This window comes from Leptonotus elevatus, chromosome 9 (genome assembly GCF_054856555.1).
Source record: "Leptonotus elevatus isolate MCC_2025b chromosome 9, RoL_Lele_1.0, whole genome shotgun sequence".
NCBI classification, from domain to species: Eukaryota; Metazoa; Chordata; class Actinopteri; order Syngnathiformes; family Syngnathidae; genus Leptonotus; species Leptonotus elevatus.
This window is the reverse complement of record NC_141247.1, coordinates 10,368,991-10,383,960: the sequence shown is the minus strand read 5'-3', so window position 1 is coordinate 10,383,960 and position 14,970 is coordinate 10,368,991. Positions and strand designations below refer to the sequence as shown.

Below are 14,970 nucleotides of genomic sequence, written 5' to 3'. Positions count from 1 at the left end.
AAATGAGAGAAAGTGGGTGAGGATTGTGTTTAAATTGACATTCCGTTGGAGGAGACACCAGAACGCCACCACTTCTTTGCCATATTTAATTTTAAATGGTGGAGCAACATTCAGACCCCCTCCTCCCAAGTCATTTACAACCGAATTAAGTCCCCGACCCACCCCAATGGCTTTTTACATAAGGATTAGCTAGGATTAAAGATAATATACTTCCATACATGGTTGACCAACACATAGATAAGACAGGTTGATTTTACATACCTAGTTGGCTGGATGTGGATATCCTAAAGAGATATTTCAGACTCCTATCACAACCGACCCCAGGTAATCAACAGGGTCCTGACGTAGCCTACAAACAAACTGCTACGGCTATTTTGGCTGGGATAGCCTACTGGAATACGTGTAAGAACACCTAAATATAGGGATAATCAACAGCAATGAGCAAAAAGAGTGTCCACATAAGAGATAGTATATTAATAAATATGAGATAGTAAAGTTCATATAAAATCACATGTAAGAAATAACATGGTCAAACCCTACATAGCCTACATGCATTGGCTGTGGGCAGACGCTTATTTTTTTTCCTCAATACACCCACCTGACTTTAAAACTTGGAATAGAGGCCCGCGTAACTACAAAGCTGACCTGTGAATAAACTTGAGCAATAAGTAAAACTAAGCTATGTGGTGTAACCTTTTATTTAAGAATGAACATACAGAATAAGTGTCTTCAAACAGTAATGAATGTATTTTTTTTCTCAAGAACATGAAAGTACACAGCATACATTTGGATATTGCTCTACAGGCTGAATGGGGGTAAATTACAAATGGACACTAAATAGCCGGAACAGCTAAAATGAAAGCGTGGTCGGTTTTGGGCACAACGAGGGGGAAACAAAAGCAGCGCCTCTCCCGCCATCTTTACTTAGGGCAAACGTGAGTAGTCACAAAATGGCCTCGTGACAACAGCTACGGAAAAAACCAACAGACCACAATTTCCTCACGCCCGTGCACTACAAACAAAACTATGCATCTAAAATATTAAAATAAGCATAAAAAAACCTACATTCAACTTTTAACAACTGGTGAACGCAAAAGGGTTTTTTTGTTTTAACGCCAACTACACGTGTGGGCAATGGTACAACATAATAGTTTAGAATCCTGTTTTTATTTATTTATTTGTATTTTGAGTGTCCTAATTTGTTATAATCTGATTCTTTTTAGGAAGTGACCTTCCTACCTGTTTGGGGGCTTTGTGGTCTTCATTTTGTTTGTGGGGGGTCGACCCCCGTTACTGAGTTTTGACTTTTGACGTCCAAATCCGGGGCTGGAGTAATCTGGAGGGTTGGTGGGCGATATCACGGTAGGTGTGGACTGTGGAGTTGGTCTAGTACCCTCCGCCGCCGCCACCGTAGCCCCCCCTGGGGTAACCGCCACCGCCGCCTCCACGTGTGTAGGGAGCCGGATTTCTCTGGCCGCCGAATGGTCCCTTCATAGGACCGTAGCTGGTTGAATGTTGGCCGTAGCTGCTGCCGAAGTCGCTGTAGCCGTTGCCGCCACCGTAGCCGCCCTGGTCGCCGTAGCCATAATGTCCGCCGTAGCCCCCGTAGCCTCCGCCGCAGTTGTAGCCTCCGCCGCCATTTCCGTAGTTGTAGTTTCCACCACCATAGTCTCTACTACCGTAGCCATTTTGATTCCCCCTCATGCCTCGGCTGGACCTTCCTCTCGGAGTCATGCCGCCCCGGCTGGCCGCCTGCATCTCCTGCTTAGTGAGGGCCTTCTTCACCTCCACTTTATGTCCGTTGATGGTGTGAAACTTGATCACGACGGCCTTGTCGGCGGCGTCATGGTCGGTGAAGTACACGAAGCCGAAGCCTCTCTTCTTTCTAGTGTCCTTGTCGGAGATTACCTCCGACTTCTCGATTTGACCATACTGGGAGAAATAGTCGCTGAGGTGATCCTCTTCGATGTCGTCTTTCAGCCCTCCCACGAAGATTTTCTTCACTTTGGCGAGCGCTTCGGGTTTGTTGGCGTCCTCTCGCGACATGGCCCGCTTCACCTCGACCGTGTTGCCGTCGACAGTGTGCGGCCTGGCGCTCATGGCGGCGTCGGCCTCCTCGGGCGTCGAGTAGGTGACAAAGCCGAAGCAGCGGGAGCGTTGGAGCTGCTTGTTGACCACCACCACGCAGTCGGTGAGCGAGCCGTACTGCTCGAAGTGGGCGCGGAGGCCGTCGTCGTCGGTGTCAACATTGAGGCCGCCGACAAAGAGTTTACAAAGCTGGTCCGACATGTTTGAAATCGCGATTACTGATTACACGGGGAAACCCTTTACCTCAGTGTGGCAAATCTCAAAATGGTGGTAGAGAAAAGAAACGCAGTTCTTTTTATATTGAAGCACCAATAACGTCACGCCCCGCGTCGAGTTGGGTACCGCCTCTTTTCCGGTACACTTCATTTATTTTTCTTCGTTAAAGGCAACGCGTCCTTTAAAAATGTTGAAAGCTACCTGGATTGCTTTTATGACGTATTAAAAAAATTACCAAACGTCTAAATAACAAAATTCAATCCAAACTATGATTGGTATTTTAACACCCCAAAAAACTATCCTTTGTTCATTTTGACATCCTAAACTAGTTTGAGTTGGTCTAAAAACCCACATTTGAAACCCTAACCCTGGTTGAAACCCTTTGACACCCTGCAGCTTGTCTGACACCCACAACCAGACTTCAAACCTTGATTTTAAACCCTCCCTCACATAATCCATAGTCTGGTTGGAAAGGCAATTTCAAACAAAGTAGAAAGCAGCAAAAATCTTGTAAATTAGATGAAGTGTTCTGGAGAAACTGAGCCGTTTGTGTGTGGGGGGGAATGGCCTTTTTGAAGAATGTTTTTGTGTGATCTCACCTTCAAGAAGATCTGGTCAAAGAACACCTTCAAATTAGAGTAAAACAGTAACTTAATTTCTCAACGTTCCACCTTGATTCTTTAGTTTTGTCTTCTACTCAGGCAACACATTGATACACATCAGTAAAAATAAAAATCTACTCAATTTTCAAGCATGTAAAAATTCAGACACTAATGCGTGAAAATTAGCATCATCATTGAAGTGCTCCAAAAACTAGCTCAGGTGGTAGATTGGTGGAAAAAAAGTGGGGGAGTAAAACATTAGCATCTCTATGGCTTGCATTGTCACACCTCAATCCAAAGTTTCAGATGAGAGACGCAGCAGACACCATGCATGTAAGCAGAATCAAGTCATGAGCAAGCCACACCCTCAAAACAGACACAAAGAAAGCAGCAAATTCAAAAAGACTGGTAAAATCTTTATGAGGCATATTGATGACAAAACAATCATCTTCATCTAAGACTAAAGACAGAAACACACAAGACGATTGAGAGTCATGAAATGGGCACAAGGCAGCAACTCCTGGTTTGTCACAGTCCTTCAGTCAGAAGACAAAATTAAATGACTGGTTTACTTCTATATGGTGGGGATTTTAAAACATATTTAAAAGTCATGCTGAATTTTGTGCTTAGTGTTATCAATCTAAATGACGGTGAAGAAAGGTGTCACATCTCAAATTCATCAATTTGTTCAGCAGTCCTTTTTCATTCAAAAATAACATATACACTATATGGACAAAATAATTGGAACACCTAAACAATTAGTCAGCGGTTGGACCAGAAGTCCTTTTGTTCAAAGATGTTGCGACATTTACTCTTATATGCTTCCCAGTGCACAAAACAAAGTCCCATGAGTGTGGTGTGCAAGAATGAGCTCGTCAAAACACCTTGAGGGTTCAACACCAATGGCAAGTTGGTGTCCACAAAGTGTCTTTACAATTAACTCTCCACTTCAGTTTGAAAAAAATAATGGTGTATCAAAACACCTCAATAGTTACTCCTCATTTTGTATTAATTTCCACAGATTTGTCTATTCATTTGCTTTTGCAACAGCGGTTACATTTTAAACAGACACTATGGACCTCCTGTACTTTTGTCCATTATCAAAACTCCCATTGCGAGTGAATCAAGTTAAGCCCGATGGTGAAAATGAGTGGGAGGGGGAGGAAGAAAAAATAAAAACTCTCCCAAGGCCAAAAAATGAAAAGGAAGACCAGCCTCATTGTCAATCAAAGACACTCGTCATGAGTTAGTATGCAACTGTAGAAATGAAATGAGTGCAGAAAGGAGTTAAACCAGTGGAGAACAGACTTGTTCAGTCGTCCACCACCCACCCTCACCCCCCGCGATGAGTCATCAGGAGCTGTGAACGGAGCCTATCTACTATTTACATCTCTAATGCAGTCCTGATGTAGCTGTTTAAGCCACCGTAGAGGGGACAAGGTGGTGGGGGTGTACAGAGGCAACAATGTAGGCATGTGCATCCATCCTCCAGCAACAAAACACATACTTTGTTACCTGGCAGACATGTTTTTCTATCTGATCTCTGGACACCAGTCTTGACGGAAGCATCCGGGTGTCTATGAGATCAAATGGCCCTTCAGAAGGGGGTGTGGGGCAGGGATGGGATGTTTGTTTGTGTGTGGTGTGATGGGGGGGGGGGGGTCTTCTGGCGTTTCTGTTGTGTTTAATTGTTACAGCGCATGATCACATGATGTAGACTTTCTCAGCCTGAGAGAAGCTGAAGACTTCTTTGGTTCTGGGGCAAACTACTTTGTCATCTTGGCGGATGGACAGCAGGGACTACCAGAGAAAGACAAAGGGGGAAAAACATTACTTTTGTCATTAATAACTTCAAGTATCTCTAAGTACTAGGGCTGAACGATTTAGGAAAAAGTCAAATTGGGATTTTTTTTTAAGGTCCTTTACTAATGTGTTTTTCAACAAACAAGAAATTAATCTTTATTACAACAAATATAAGATCTGATATACATTAAAAAATGTACTTATGTGTAATGTATGCCTCTCTAACCTAGCAATCATCATATTTAATGTTCTACACACCTAACGCAACATTTTTGCCACACATTTTATTGTGTACATTGTGTGTGTGTATACACTCACATTGTATCCATACACGTATCCGTTGGGCAACATCATGGGGGGGTTGTTCTCGTTCATGACTTCGCCGGAGATCTTGCACACAAGTCTGGAGTTGGCGCAGTGGGCCATAGGCAGAGGCTGCGCCAGCTTGTTTAAGGACTTGCTGCACACGGGACAGTCGGGGTTCTTGGAGGTGCCATCCTCCTTGTAACATTGACTGGAAGGGAAGGTTAAAGTTCACACTTCTTTAGGTGCAACTATTGAGCATTTTCCTTCACTTGCGATTAAAGTCAACAAAAGCCCCAATATTGCATGTCTCTAAAGTTAAGCTTCCATTTTATTGTTTGGCCTGCCGCTATCGAGTATTTTTAAAACCAAGTATTCTACCAATAACCAGAGTGATTACTTGCACAAAAATTACATAAAAAAAAAAAAAAGCTTAAAGCTGGCATGCGTCTAGCCCGCTTAAGCAGCGGAAGGATACGGCGTCTTGATGGCCGACAGCCCAGCCTGTAGGGTGATGGTGAACACGGAATTGTTGCCCAGCTGGTGCAGTCGGTAGTTGTCGTACCGGAATTGCTGGATCAGCATCTTCCAGCGGGCCGGATCTAACAGATCCTGAGTGCGCCACAAGATTCTCACATGAACCAGGACCAGGTCACATGACTTCGCTGACCATTGTGTGTTACCTTGTACGGGGAGATGTGTGTGTCTGAGGGGAAGGCCAGCATGCCCATCACCTGCCGTACTTCGTCCAACTGTCCACCCTCGGCTTGGCTGAAGTGTTTCCTCGCATGTCTGGCATGTCAAAAGCATGTGGTGTGAATGAAAGTGTCTTCAACATAATAATATGAATATAGCAGTGTTGAAGTACCTGACGGCGTCCATTCGTTTGTTCTGTCGAATGAGCTCGATGAACTCCTGGATTCTAAGACTGAACTCCAGACAACTCTGCACAACCATAGAAAATCAGATCCTTGCTGTAAGAATGTTGCATTAGTGACATCTAGTGGTGAAATATATGGAGCCACAACACTGACAATAAGATTTGGTATTGGAAAAAAAAATGTTTTTGGGGAAAAAGCTGCATTGACATTGAAACAAGTATTGGCATTGGAAAAAGTTGCATTTCTTTAAGCATTTTTTTTTGTATTATGTATTTTTCAATGCCAATCTGCAGATTTATTTACACTTTTTTTCCCCCGCCCGAATGTCACAGGTTTTCACATTTCAATTTATTGGCAGTGTTTTAACGTGGGGGGCGGGGCTTTGAGCGTGAGAACGCCTTCCAGCTTCTCAGCTTTTTTGGCTAAAGGCAATACTCATGGATACAAGTTCACTAGGAACTCCTAAACCGCCTGTAAATCTGTGTTTTTTCTACATATAACCTTGTGGTGTCAGTGTTAATGTTTCTGTAGCAAACCAGTTAGCACGTTAGTTAAATTAGCATGACATGATGCATAAAATGCATAAAGTAATTTCAAACATGGTGGTTTTAACGCCACAAGTAACATATATAACCACATATATAACCTTGTGGCTTACAGGCGGTTTAGGAGTTCCTGGTGAACTTGTACCCATGAGTATTGCCTTTAGCCGAGAGAGGGCCGCTTCTCCTCTCTCCTCTCCTGAAAAGCGTTCTCGTGCTCAAAGCCCCGCCCCCAACCTCGCCCTCACACGTTAAAACACTGCCAATAAGCTAAAACCGAAAAAAAGAGAAGTGAAACTGACAACCAGAGAGTTGAAACTGAAAACCTGTGACACTCGGGGGGAGAAGTGTGAAAAAAATCTGCAGATTGGCATTGAAAAAATATGCTTGAAGAAAAGCGTTTTTTTTATGCCTGTATTTTACTTTTCAATACAACCATTTCCAATGCCAATATTTGTTTCAATGTCAATGCAGCTTTTTCCACAATTAAATTTTTTTCCAATACCAAATCTTATTGTCAGTGTTGTGGCTCCATAGAAATGGAGCACATGCAGTGACATCAGAAATTGGGAGAGAGAAAAAAACAATCTGGTGTATAATTTATATATATATATATATATATATATATATATATATATATATATATATATATATATATATATATATATATATATATATATATATATATATATATATATGTGTATACAGTATTAATGTTTTGACTTTTATAGAACTATAATTTGTATTTACTTTTTAAATATTGTAGCTATTGTATCTGTTTTAAGGGTTAATTTTGCTTCTTGTCCTTGCCTTAAAAAAAAAAAAAGGAAAAAAAAGCAACCATTCATGCTCAAATATCCAGTGTTATCATATTTGTCAGCCACAAAGTCCACACTAGGTATTAACTAATTTTAGAACGCAAAAAAACGGCTGTTCTCGACCCCCCTCAACTTGCACGTCAAACACATCATCCACGCTGCCATGCACACATTCCCGCTATCCACGCAAACTGCATTGACTTTATATGCAATCACACCACCAATAAGCTCAACTTGCATTTGGTCTGACCGCAGCATAATGATGCCTAGGGGTCGATTTCTAACACATGCCTAAAACCCTAATTTAAATCCATTTGACATGGCTTGAAACCATAATTTACAATTTTTCTCATTGAGTTGCGTATGTGTGTATTTTCCGATCATATTACATGATTGTCTTGTGTAATAATGACCTTCATCTTGCGAAGACGGGACTTATTGTCATGGCACCAGGCTAAGCAGGTAGCGGTCTCCTGCCTCTCCAAGGACTCCTCAACCTCCTTCGCTGTGAGGAACATCTCGATGTTGACCAGATCCTGAAAAGTTAAACAAAGCCTTGATAACGAACAGACCAAGCCCGGGGAGCAGCGCTTCAAGACAAAATGGCTGACCTCGATGCCGCTCTGTCTCGCCAGCTTGACGGCCGTGTTGTAGTACCCGCAGCGCAACAGGTGCTCCACCATCATGCGGTCCATGCGCTTCTTCTTCCACAGATTGACAGAGGCCGGCTGGTCGCTGCTGTGCTCTTTCAGATGCTCGATGCGCCGCTTGCACAGCTTGGCGCTCTCGTCTTCCGCCTGGATGGACTCGGCGGCCTAAACAAAAACCGTTAGATTGAATAAGCGTATCCGGAGGTGGGAAACGCGCATTACCTTTCGTTTCAGTGCACTGAGCTTCTCCACTACGCCGTCCAGCAGGGACACCACCGAGTCCACCACCGGAAAGCTGCTGAGCGTCTTCTCCAGCTCGGCCACCACCATGGTCACGTGACTCGTCTCCCTGTCTATGTTCTTCTGGGCCGCACGGAAGCGCTTATTCAGTGTCTCGTAGGGCACCTGAAGGATGGCAAAAAGCGAGATGCTTGAGTATCTTGATGCTCAGAAGGAAGAAATATATACCGTATCATGTCAAGTTGGTTGGTTTTTTTCTTGCAAAAATCCTACTTTCAATTTTAATTACAAAAAAAAACCTTCCTATACACTTACTCGAAAATAAAATTATAATGACAACATTCAAATCAAGTTTTGCTTCTTCTTTTTTCCCCTGCTGGGATTTGCTTTATTTCTCCTGATACCTGAAGCAAGCATGGAACCTATTCATCTCCAGCATGCACCAACTCCTACAGGAGTAATAGTAAAATAAAACTTCGTATTTGGGTATTTTTTGATTGCACATTTATCATTTATTTTAAACACGTTGCACAAAAAAAATTAATAAAAACGCAATATAAATATCAACCTATACTTACTTATACTTGCAACATCACAAACATATTTGAAGGTTGGAAGCAAATATTGTCACAAGTTTTCATCATGGATAAGCAATCATTGCTTTAGCAACATATCTATGGTCTTCTTGTCTTTGACAATGTTCAGCGCGATTGACCCCTCTGATTTCATTAAAGCAGGTTTCTTTTTTTTCCCTCATAAAAAACATATGGCACAATATGAAAATGATCACTTGTGTTGACTTTTTCTAAGCAGGAATTAAACTAGGACTGTGCAATTAATTGAAATTAAATGACAATTTCAATTACTACACTCCACAATTACAAAATCAGTATAATCACCAACAAAAAAATATATTTTTAATACTAATTTTGAGTTGTTAAAATTCACACGTTTGTACCTTTTTAAATGTTAAAATAACTAATTTAATAAAATGTTGTTTCATCCAAAAAAACTTGCATAACTAGTGTTTCAAAGAATGGTATTTGTCCTAATCGTTTTTACGTTTAAACAATTTCTTGTTTTGTACCAAAAATTAAATGACCGTCCTAATGGTAATTTCAATTATTACCAAAATAACCGTGATTAATATTTTCATCATAATCGAGCAGCCTGAGATTAAAATCTGTCTTTTTTTCTTCTTAATTTAATGGTCGTGGGCGGAAAAAGTCTCTAAATACAGCGACAAAATCTCTAAATTGTCAAAATGTCAACAGTAAGTGCACTTTGTAAACTAATTGCTCTCTCTTTGCTGGCTGACAAATTAACTTGAATTAATAGCTGAAATCGATTGAAGGATAGACGTGGGACGGATGGACGCAGACAACAAAATGGATGTCACAGTGGAAAGCTGCAAAGACCATAATATGGAATACAAATCATAGCACAGCCCCCCACCCCCCCACCCCCCCCACAGCCTAATGTTACTACGAGCCATCACCCTAAAAAAAACTGGCCTTTCCCCATTCAGTCCACACTAGTAGCCAGCTGCAACTTTCAACCTTAAGTCTCAAAAACGTGAGGAAAAATTAGCTGCTTGAATACTTTTTTAAAAATGAGAAATTAAAATTAAAACAGGAACGTATTCCATAATAAAGGGAAACACTCCAATGTCTACCAGAGACTAACAAACAATATAACTTACTCACTTTACCATTTTTCAGCAACCAATACAAATTTAGGTATACGAGGTAACCACCAGGTGCTCCTTTTCCCCCCCAAACTGCCATCACGCTTTCCATTCTGATGCCGCATGCAGCTGTGCAAGTCTCAAGAGGCTTGGGTTGCCAAATGAGGCGTTTATCCCCTACATATGAACTGTTTGCTGGGTGTTTAGCCAGGATTTCTCCTGGAATTGTAACTAAACTTGGCACTCTTGAATGAAAATAAAGCACGTTCATGTACAATAACGTTCACCAGGCAGAGAAATGCATTACGTTCAGTTCGCCCAAATTATGAACATTCAGGTACAAGACTTTACAATACTACGTAATTGTTTGCTGAACAAACACAAAAGAAAACAAAAACTATCCCTGGGTGGAGGTCAGGGACACGGGGAACGAGAGTTATTGATGCCACCCAAAAACGGTTTGGAATTGTCTTTTGATGCCACAAGATGGTGGAAAAAAATATACATATTTTCTTTTAATTAAGAAAGGCTCTACAAAATGACACTCCTCCCCTCACTTCAAAATACCTGTAGTTGCTTGGCACTCAGACGCCACCAGATGGCACCAAATTAATATTTTTACATTTGACATGGCTTTGGCCTGTGCACAAAATCAGCAAATTGTTGAGTGTTCAGCAAATAACAGAGGATAGGGCCCCCTCCCCTGCAAAATCTGTGAAAAAGCAAAATCATGTAAAAAGTGTAATTATATAATTTTCTATGGCACACACGATAATCTCTCACACTAGCTGGTCATAAGTGAGCAAGATTATTAGCCCAGATGATATTTGTATAAACATAGAACAGATATAGAGTGAAGGCTTGCATGCTGACTTAACTGTTCAACAGTTCAGAATGATCAAACCTCTGTTAATTGCTGAAAAACTCACCTGTTCACTTTTTTATGGCTAGGCAAAGGTCACAATAAAAAAATGCATTTGCAATCAGCAGCCCTAAAATGACCCATGTTGAACTGAGAGGGGGATCTTAATTTAGTCAAGACATAACCTTGTCCAATAGAGAAAAAAAGCTTGAGGCATCAATAGAGAATTACAAACCTTTCAGGTTAGGCAACAATTACTCACTGACTTTCACAGTGGGGTTCGGTCCCTATCCTCTTCCACATGTAGCCCGCTCCATTCCCTAATCCAGCAAATAGCAGCTAGGAACACTGTAATAGCATGAGACTTCATTTAAACATCTTCATATAAGAATCATCATGCTAACGGTTAAAAACCACTGTATTCCAAATTGAATTAGGTGGGCTATTTGTAGCAATGCAGATTAGCAACTGGCTGTGACGACATTTTTTTTTTCCTGCAACATGCCTGCAGCTGTAAACCCCCACGCCCCCCCATTTGCTGCCACTTCTAGACTTAAAATGGATCCCATCATCGCCATCCCCTCTTGACTGCAGCATCGAAGGCGAAGCACATACAAAGCACACCCACCCCTCCTTCAACATAAACACATACAAAGGCTGATTTAGCATGTACTGCATGAGGTTGTTCATGTATTGCTACTCACGACGAGAGATCCAGACGTGTGTGTGGAGGGCGAGGATGGGAGGAGGAAGATGATGGGGGAGGTAATCCGGGTTAGGTGTCGCAGCGAGAGAGAAGAGCGGCTGCTTATTTCCTCTCGCTGGCCATTTTGTGGGGAACATTCGCGGAGGACGGGGCTCCCACTAGCCCCCCTAAACCGGAGCTCTACTGCCCCACTTGCCCCCCTCATCGGATCAACACTAGTGATTTCAACAGATCTCCCTTTCAGCTGGCTCGGATTTGTATGCTCCGGACGAGCGTGCTCTTTGAGACCTTAAAGTTTGACCACTTCGTGTTTCGACTACCATCTGACTGTCAAAACGTTTTCGCGTGACGCCATTTTACGACAAGAAACACATTCCAGCCCGTCGTCCATGTTGAATAAAGGGAGGAAGCCTTGTTACACTGACATGTCATTTTAAAGTCTTTATTATCCAATTTAGCAACCAGTAAGTTCTCACAACCTGTCACGCAAAATCCCGAACCTGTTATGTAGGGGAAAGACGTGCATTTGATAGGTCGGCTAAGTTGTCTGGGCTAACGTTGAAATCCCGTCAAGATCGGTGTCAAATTCGCCAGGAATCAGCGTCTCTCTCCATTCCCCCGACCATGTCACGATAATCGCCGAGTGGTCGCTCGGCGTCAATTGTTTACCTTGAGCGTGGGGTATTCTTGTACTTTAAGAGCCATGGAGAGCTGGGACGCTGACTCTTGCACCGCCATCTTGGTTTTGTGCGTGGGGCTTTCAACTGAGGGCTTGTTTGTGTGTGTTTTTTTCGTTTTTTCTAATGCGTCAGCATTGCCTCGCTCGCTTGCTACCGCCATCTGGTGGAATGGTGGTTCTCTTCATTTGTGGCCACTATTTTAAACCCTACTTGAAACCCCGATTTAAAACCCTAACCCCAATTTTGCCTGGAAACCCGAACCCACTTGATACCTTTAATTTTTGAAACCCTCATCCTAGTGTGAAAGTGCACTTAGTTTCAAACCTTAATTTTGACTTAAAACCCTACATTTGAAACGCAAACCATGTCTTAAAACCCCACTTTGAAACCATAACCCTAAATCGAAACCATACTTTAAAACCCTAACCATTACTTAAAACCATACTTTGAAACCTTAACATAGCTAAAGGAGGAATTTACAATAGGCTATCTCAGTATGATGTAGTATTAACTACATATAGTACACTACTGCATTACAGCATTTAACGTATCATTAATTTGTATGTGTGTGTGCAAACGTTTGCGAGTGTGTGCTCATGTGTGTGTATCATCGTGCAGCCATGCATGCTTGTAATTAGGCTCTAAGTGTTCCCGTCAGCTGCTTGCTTCAGCGCCACTCGAGAGGAGGAGGATGAAGGCTCTTTGAGATGGGGAAACAGCATGAAAGAGACACAAGGAGGGGGATCACCTGCAGGTGGAGATGACTGCAGTGGGTACACACACAAACACACACGTTACTATTCTGAATGAATGACGAGGTGTGTGTTTAAATCATTATGACGCATGCTCGTTGGTCATATCTTCTTTTCCACCATGCGTGGTGTTGCAGTTCTTGCCTCTGCACATCTTCAGCCCCTTTCACATTTCTTGTAAAACCCGTTTTAAAAAAAACCGCAGATTTTAAACACATTTTCACAGACATGAAAAACAACTTAAAAGCCATGGACCTGGATTTTCACATTATTTAGCTATGTCACACAGCTTGTTTGAGTTCTCATATTGTTACTGCACATGTTGTACCGAATGTAAACAACTCATTAATGAACAACATGCTAATAATAATGTCATCACATTTTATGACTACTTTCAGTTTTTTTGGGCTTTGATGCTTTTAGATGGCTCATGTGGCTTTTGTTCTAGAAGTAGAGCATATTTGTGCTAGGTTGGGTATTGTTTCTGAGGTAGTTTAGCCGGTTTAGTTATGTAAACACAAAAACAACACATTGTTTTCATACACAAAATATTCAACAGCTACTGAGAAAGTTCTTACAAGCATTTGTTTTCATAAAACAAACCCCCCATTATTGTCAAATTGACCCATTATAAAACCACCTTAGACTTTTTTTTATTTTTATTACACAAACCCTAATTCAAATGAAGTTGGGATGTGTAAACGCAAATAAAAACAATACAATGATTTGGAAATCTTTTTCAACCAACTGTATACAATATTCAATTGAATACACAGACACAAAAAATATTGTTCTCATATTTTGCACTTCAAAATGCACCACACAATTTCAACGGGAGATAGAGGTGGACTGCTGGCAGGGCAGTCTACTCGCATTCTTGTACTACAAAGCCACGCTGTTGTAACACGTGCAGAATGTGGCTTGGCATTGTCTTACTGGAAGAAAAAAAAGGCAGGGACATCCCTGAAAAATACATTGCTTGGATGGCAGCATATGTTGCTCCAAAACTTGTATGTACATTTCAGCATTCTCAGATGTGCAAGTTACTTTGCGCTGAAAACAATCGGATAACAATTCATTTTTGGCCTGGAGGACACAACATATATGATATCCACAAACAATTTTAAATGTGGACTCGTCAGACCACAGCTCACTTTTCCACATTGCGTCAAGTCTATCTCAGATGAGCTCAAACCCAACATTTCTGGCTGTTGCTGATATACAGAATAGCTTTTGTTTTTACATGGTAGGGTTTTAAGTTTGAGCACCAGTATAGGATATAGTAGGAAAGCTGCCCAACCTCTTTCCTGTAACGTAGAGGAGGCACCCCATTGGTCCGAATTCTGTATAGACAGTGGACTGAGCCAATCAGGAAATAGTATGCAAGCTGCCCCGTGAACCTACGCATGCTAGCAACTGTGTACTTTGAGCAAGGTTCTGGATATGTGTGCATTTTATTTCATGAAACCATGACTGCGGACGGTATGATAAAAAATGATTTCTCAGCCATGTTATTAACACTGAAATCAAAATAATCGACTGTAACAATCAAACGTTGCATTCTAAAGACAGATTCATCTACAATTTCTATTGAGACATGACTCGTGATCGCCGCTAGCTACCATATAGCTTTGCCACTGATGTTGATTGGTCTATATTGCAAATGGATTAAAGGTGTATTCAAGGAGCTTTTGTCGCTGCGTCTTCCGGGTGGATCATCTTAACGATTGGTTCTCGATCCCGTCAATCAATCTGCCGTAACAACGTCAAAAGCTTAAAAAATACACAAGTCTTACAGAGTGGTCTACAAGAAGTGATATGTGAGAGTGTGCACAGTAAATTATCATGAGAAGATTCTTTATGCATCCTGGTTAGATTTTGGGAGGAGATAAGGGAGGATCAGCTAGACAGGAAAGCCAGCAGTCTGTTCCGAGAAGGCTTATCAGCCAAGGTCACCTCGATATTAAGTCCATTGTTAAAGATAATACAGGTGTCCACAATACAGTACAAACTTATGTTAATTCATGCTAACTAATTATTTTCCATAACAATGGTCTTCCGCATGCGCATTTGACAAAAACTGACAGACGTTTGACTTCTACTTTTCGAGAAGATCCTTGAATACACATGCCGGTCGGTC

At 41.7% G+C, this 14,970-nt stretch overlaps 2 protein-coding genes across 3 annotated transcripts; both read right to left on the bottom strand.

Moving 5' to 3' along the window:
* Positions 1 to 682: 682 nt before the first annotated feature.
* LOC147168348 (heterogeneous nuclear ribonucleoprotein A0-like) lies at positions 683 to 2,370 on the bottom strand. The gene has a single exon (XM_086085895.1). The coding sequence runs from the start codon at positions 2,287 to 2,289 to the stop codon at positions 1,387 to 1,389; it is 903 nt and encodes a 300-aa protein (XP_085942021.1). The 5' UTR covers positions 2,290 to 2,370; the 3' UTR covers positions 683 to 1,386.
* Positions 2,371 to 3,301: 931 nt separating this feature from the next.
* Positions 3,302 to 12,202, bottom strand: maea (macrophage erythroblast attacher, E3 ubiquitin ligase). Of its 2 annotated transcripts, none has more exons than XM_086085890.1 (9): positions 12,068 to 12,202; positions 8,126 to 8,308; positions 7,865 to 8,068; positions 7,667 to 7,789; positions 5,881 to 5,957; positions 5,696 to 5,804; positions 5,491 to 5,624; positions 5,028 to 5,223; positions 3,302 to 4,706 (listed from the first exon to the last, which is right to left on the bottom strand). In XM_086085890.1, the coding sequence occupies exons 1-9, from the start codon at positions 12,134 to 12,136 to the stop codon at positions 4,611 to 4,613; spliced, it is 1,191 nt and encodes a 396-aa protein (XP_085942016.1). In that variant the 5' UTR covers positions 12,137 to 12,202; the 3' UTR covers positions 3,302 to 4,610. The 2 variants fall into 2 exon arrangements, with proteins under 2 accessions (XP_085942016.1, XP_085942015.1); XM_086085889.1 differs by lacking the exon at positions 12,068 to 12,202 and adding an exon at positions 11,397 to 12,014.
* Between the last annotated feature and the right edge of the window lie 2,768 nt (positions 12,203 to 14,970).

Coding starts and splice junctions, on each gene's coding strand:
- LOC147168348 (XM_086085895.1), bottom strand. CDS start 2,289: ATGTCGGACCAGCTTTGTAAACTCTTTGTCGGCGGCCTCAATGTTGAC.
- maea (XM_086085889.1), bottom strand. CDS start 11,603: ATGAGGGGGGCAAGTGGGGCAGTAGAGCTCCGGTTTAGGGGGGCTAGT. Junction 5,805..5,880: donor AAACGAATGGACGCCGTCAG/GTACTTCAACAC, acceptor TTGACATGCCAG/ACATGCGAGGAAACACTTCA. Junction 5,625..5,695: donor CACACATCTCCCCGTACAAG/GTAACACACAAT, acceptor TGGCGCACTCAG/GATCTGTTAGATCCGGCCCG.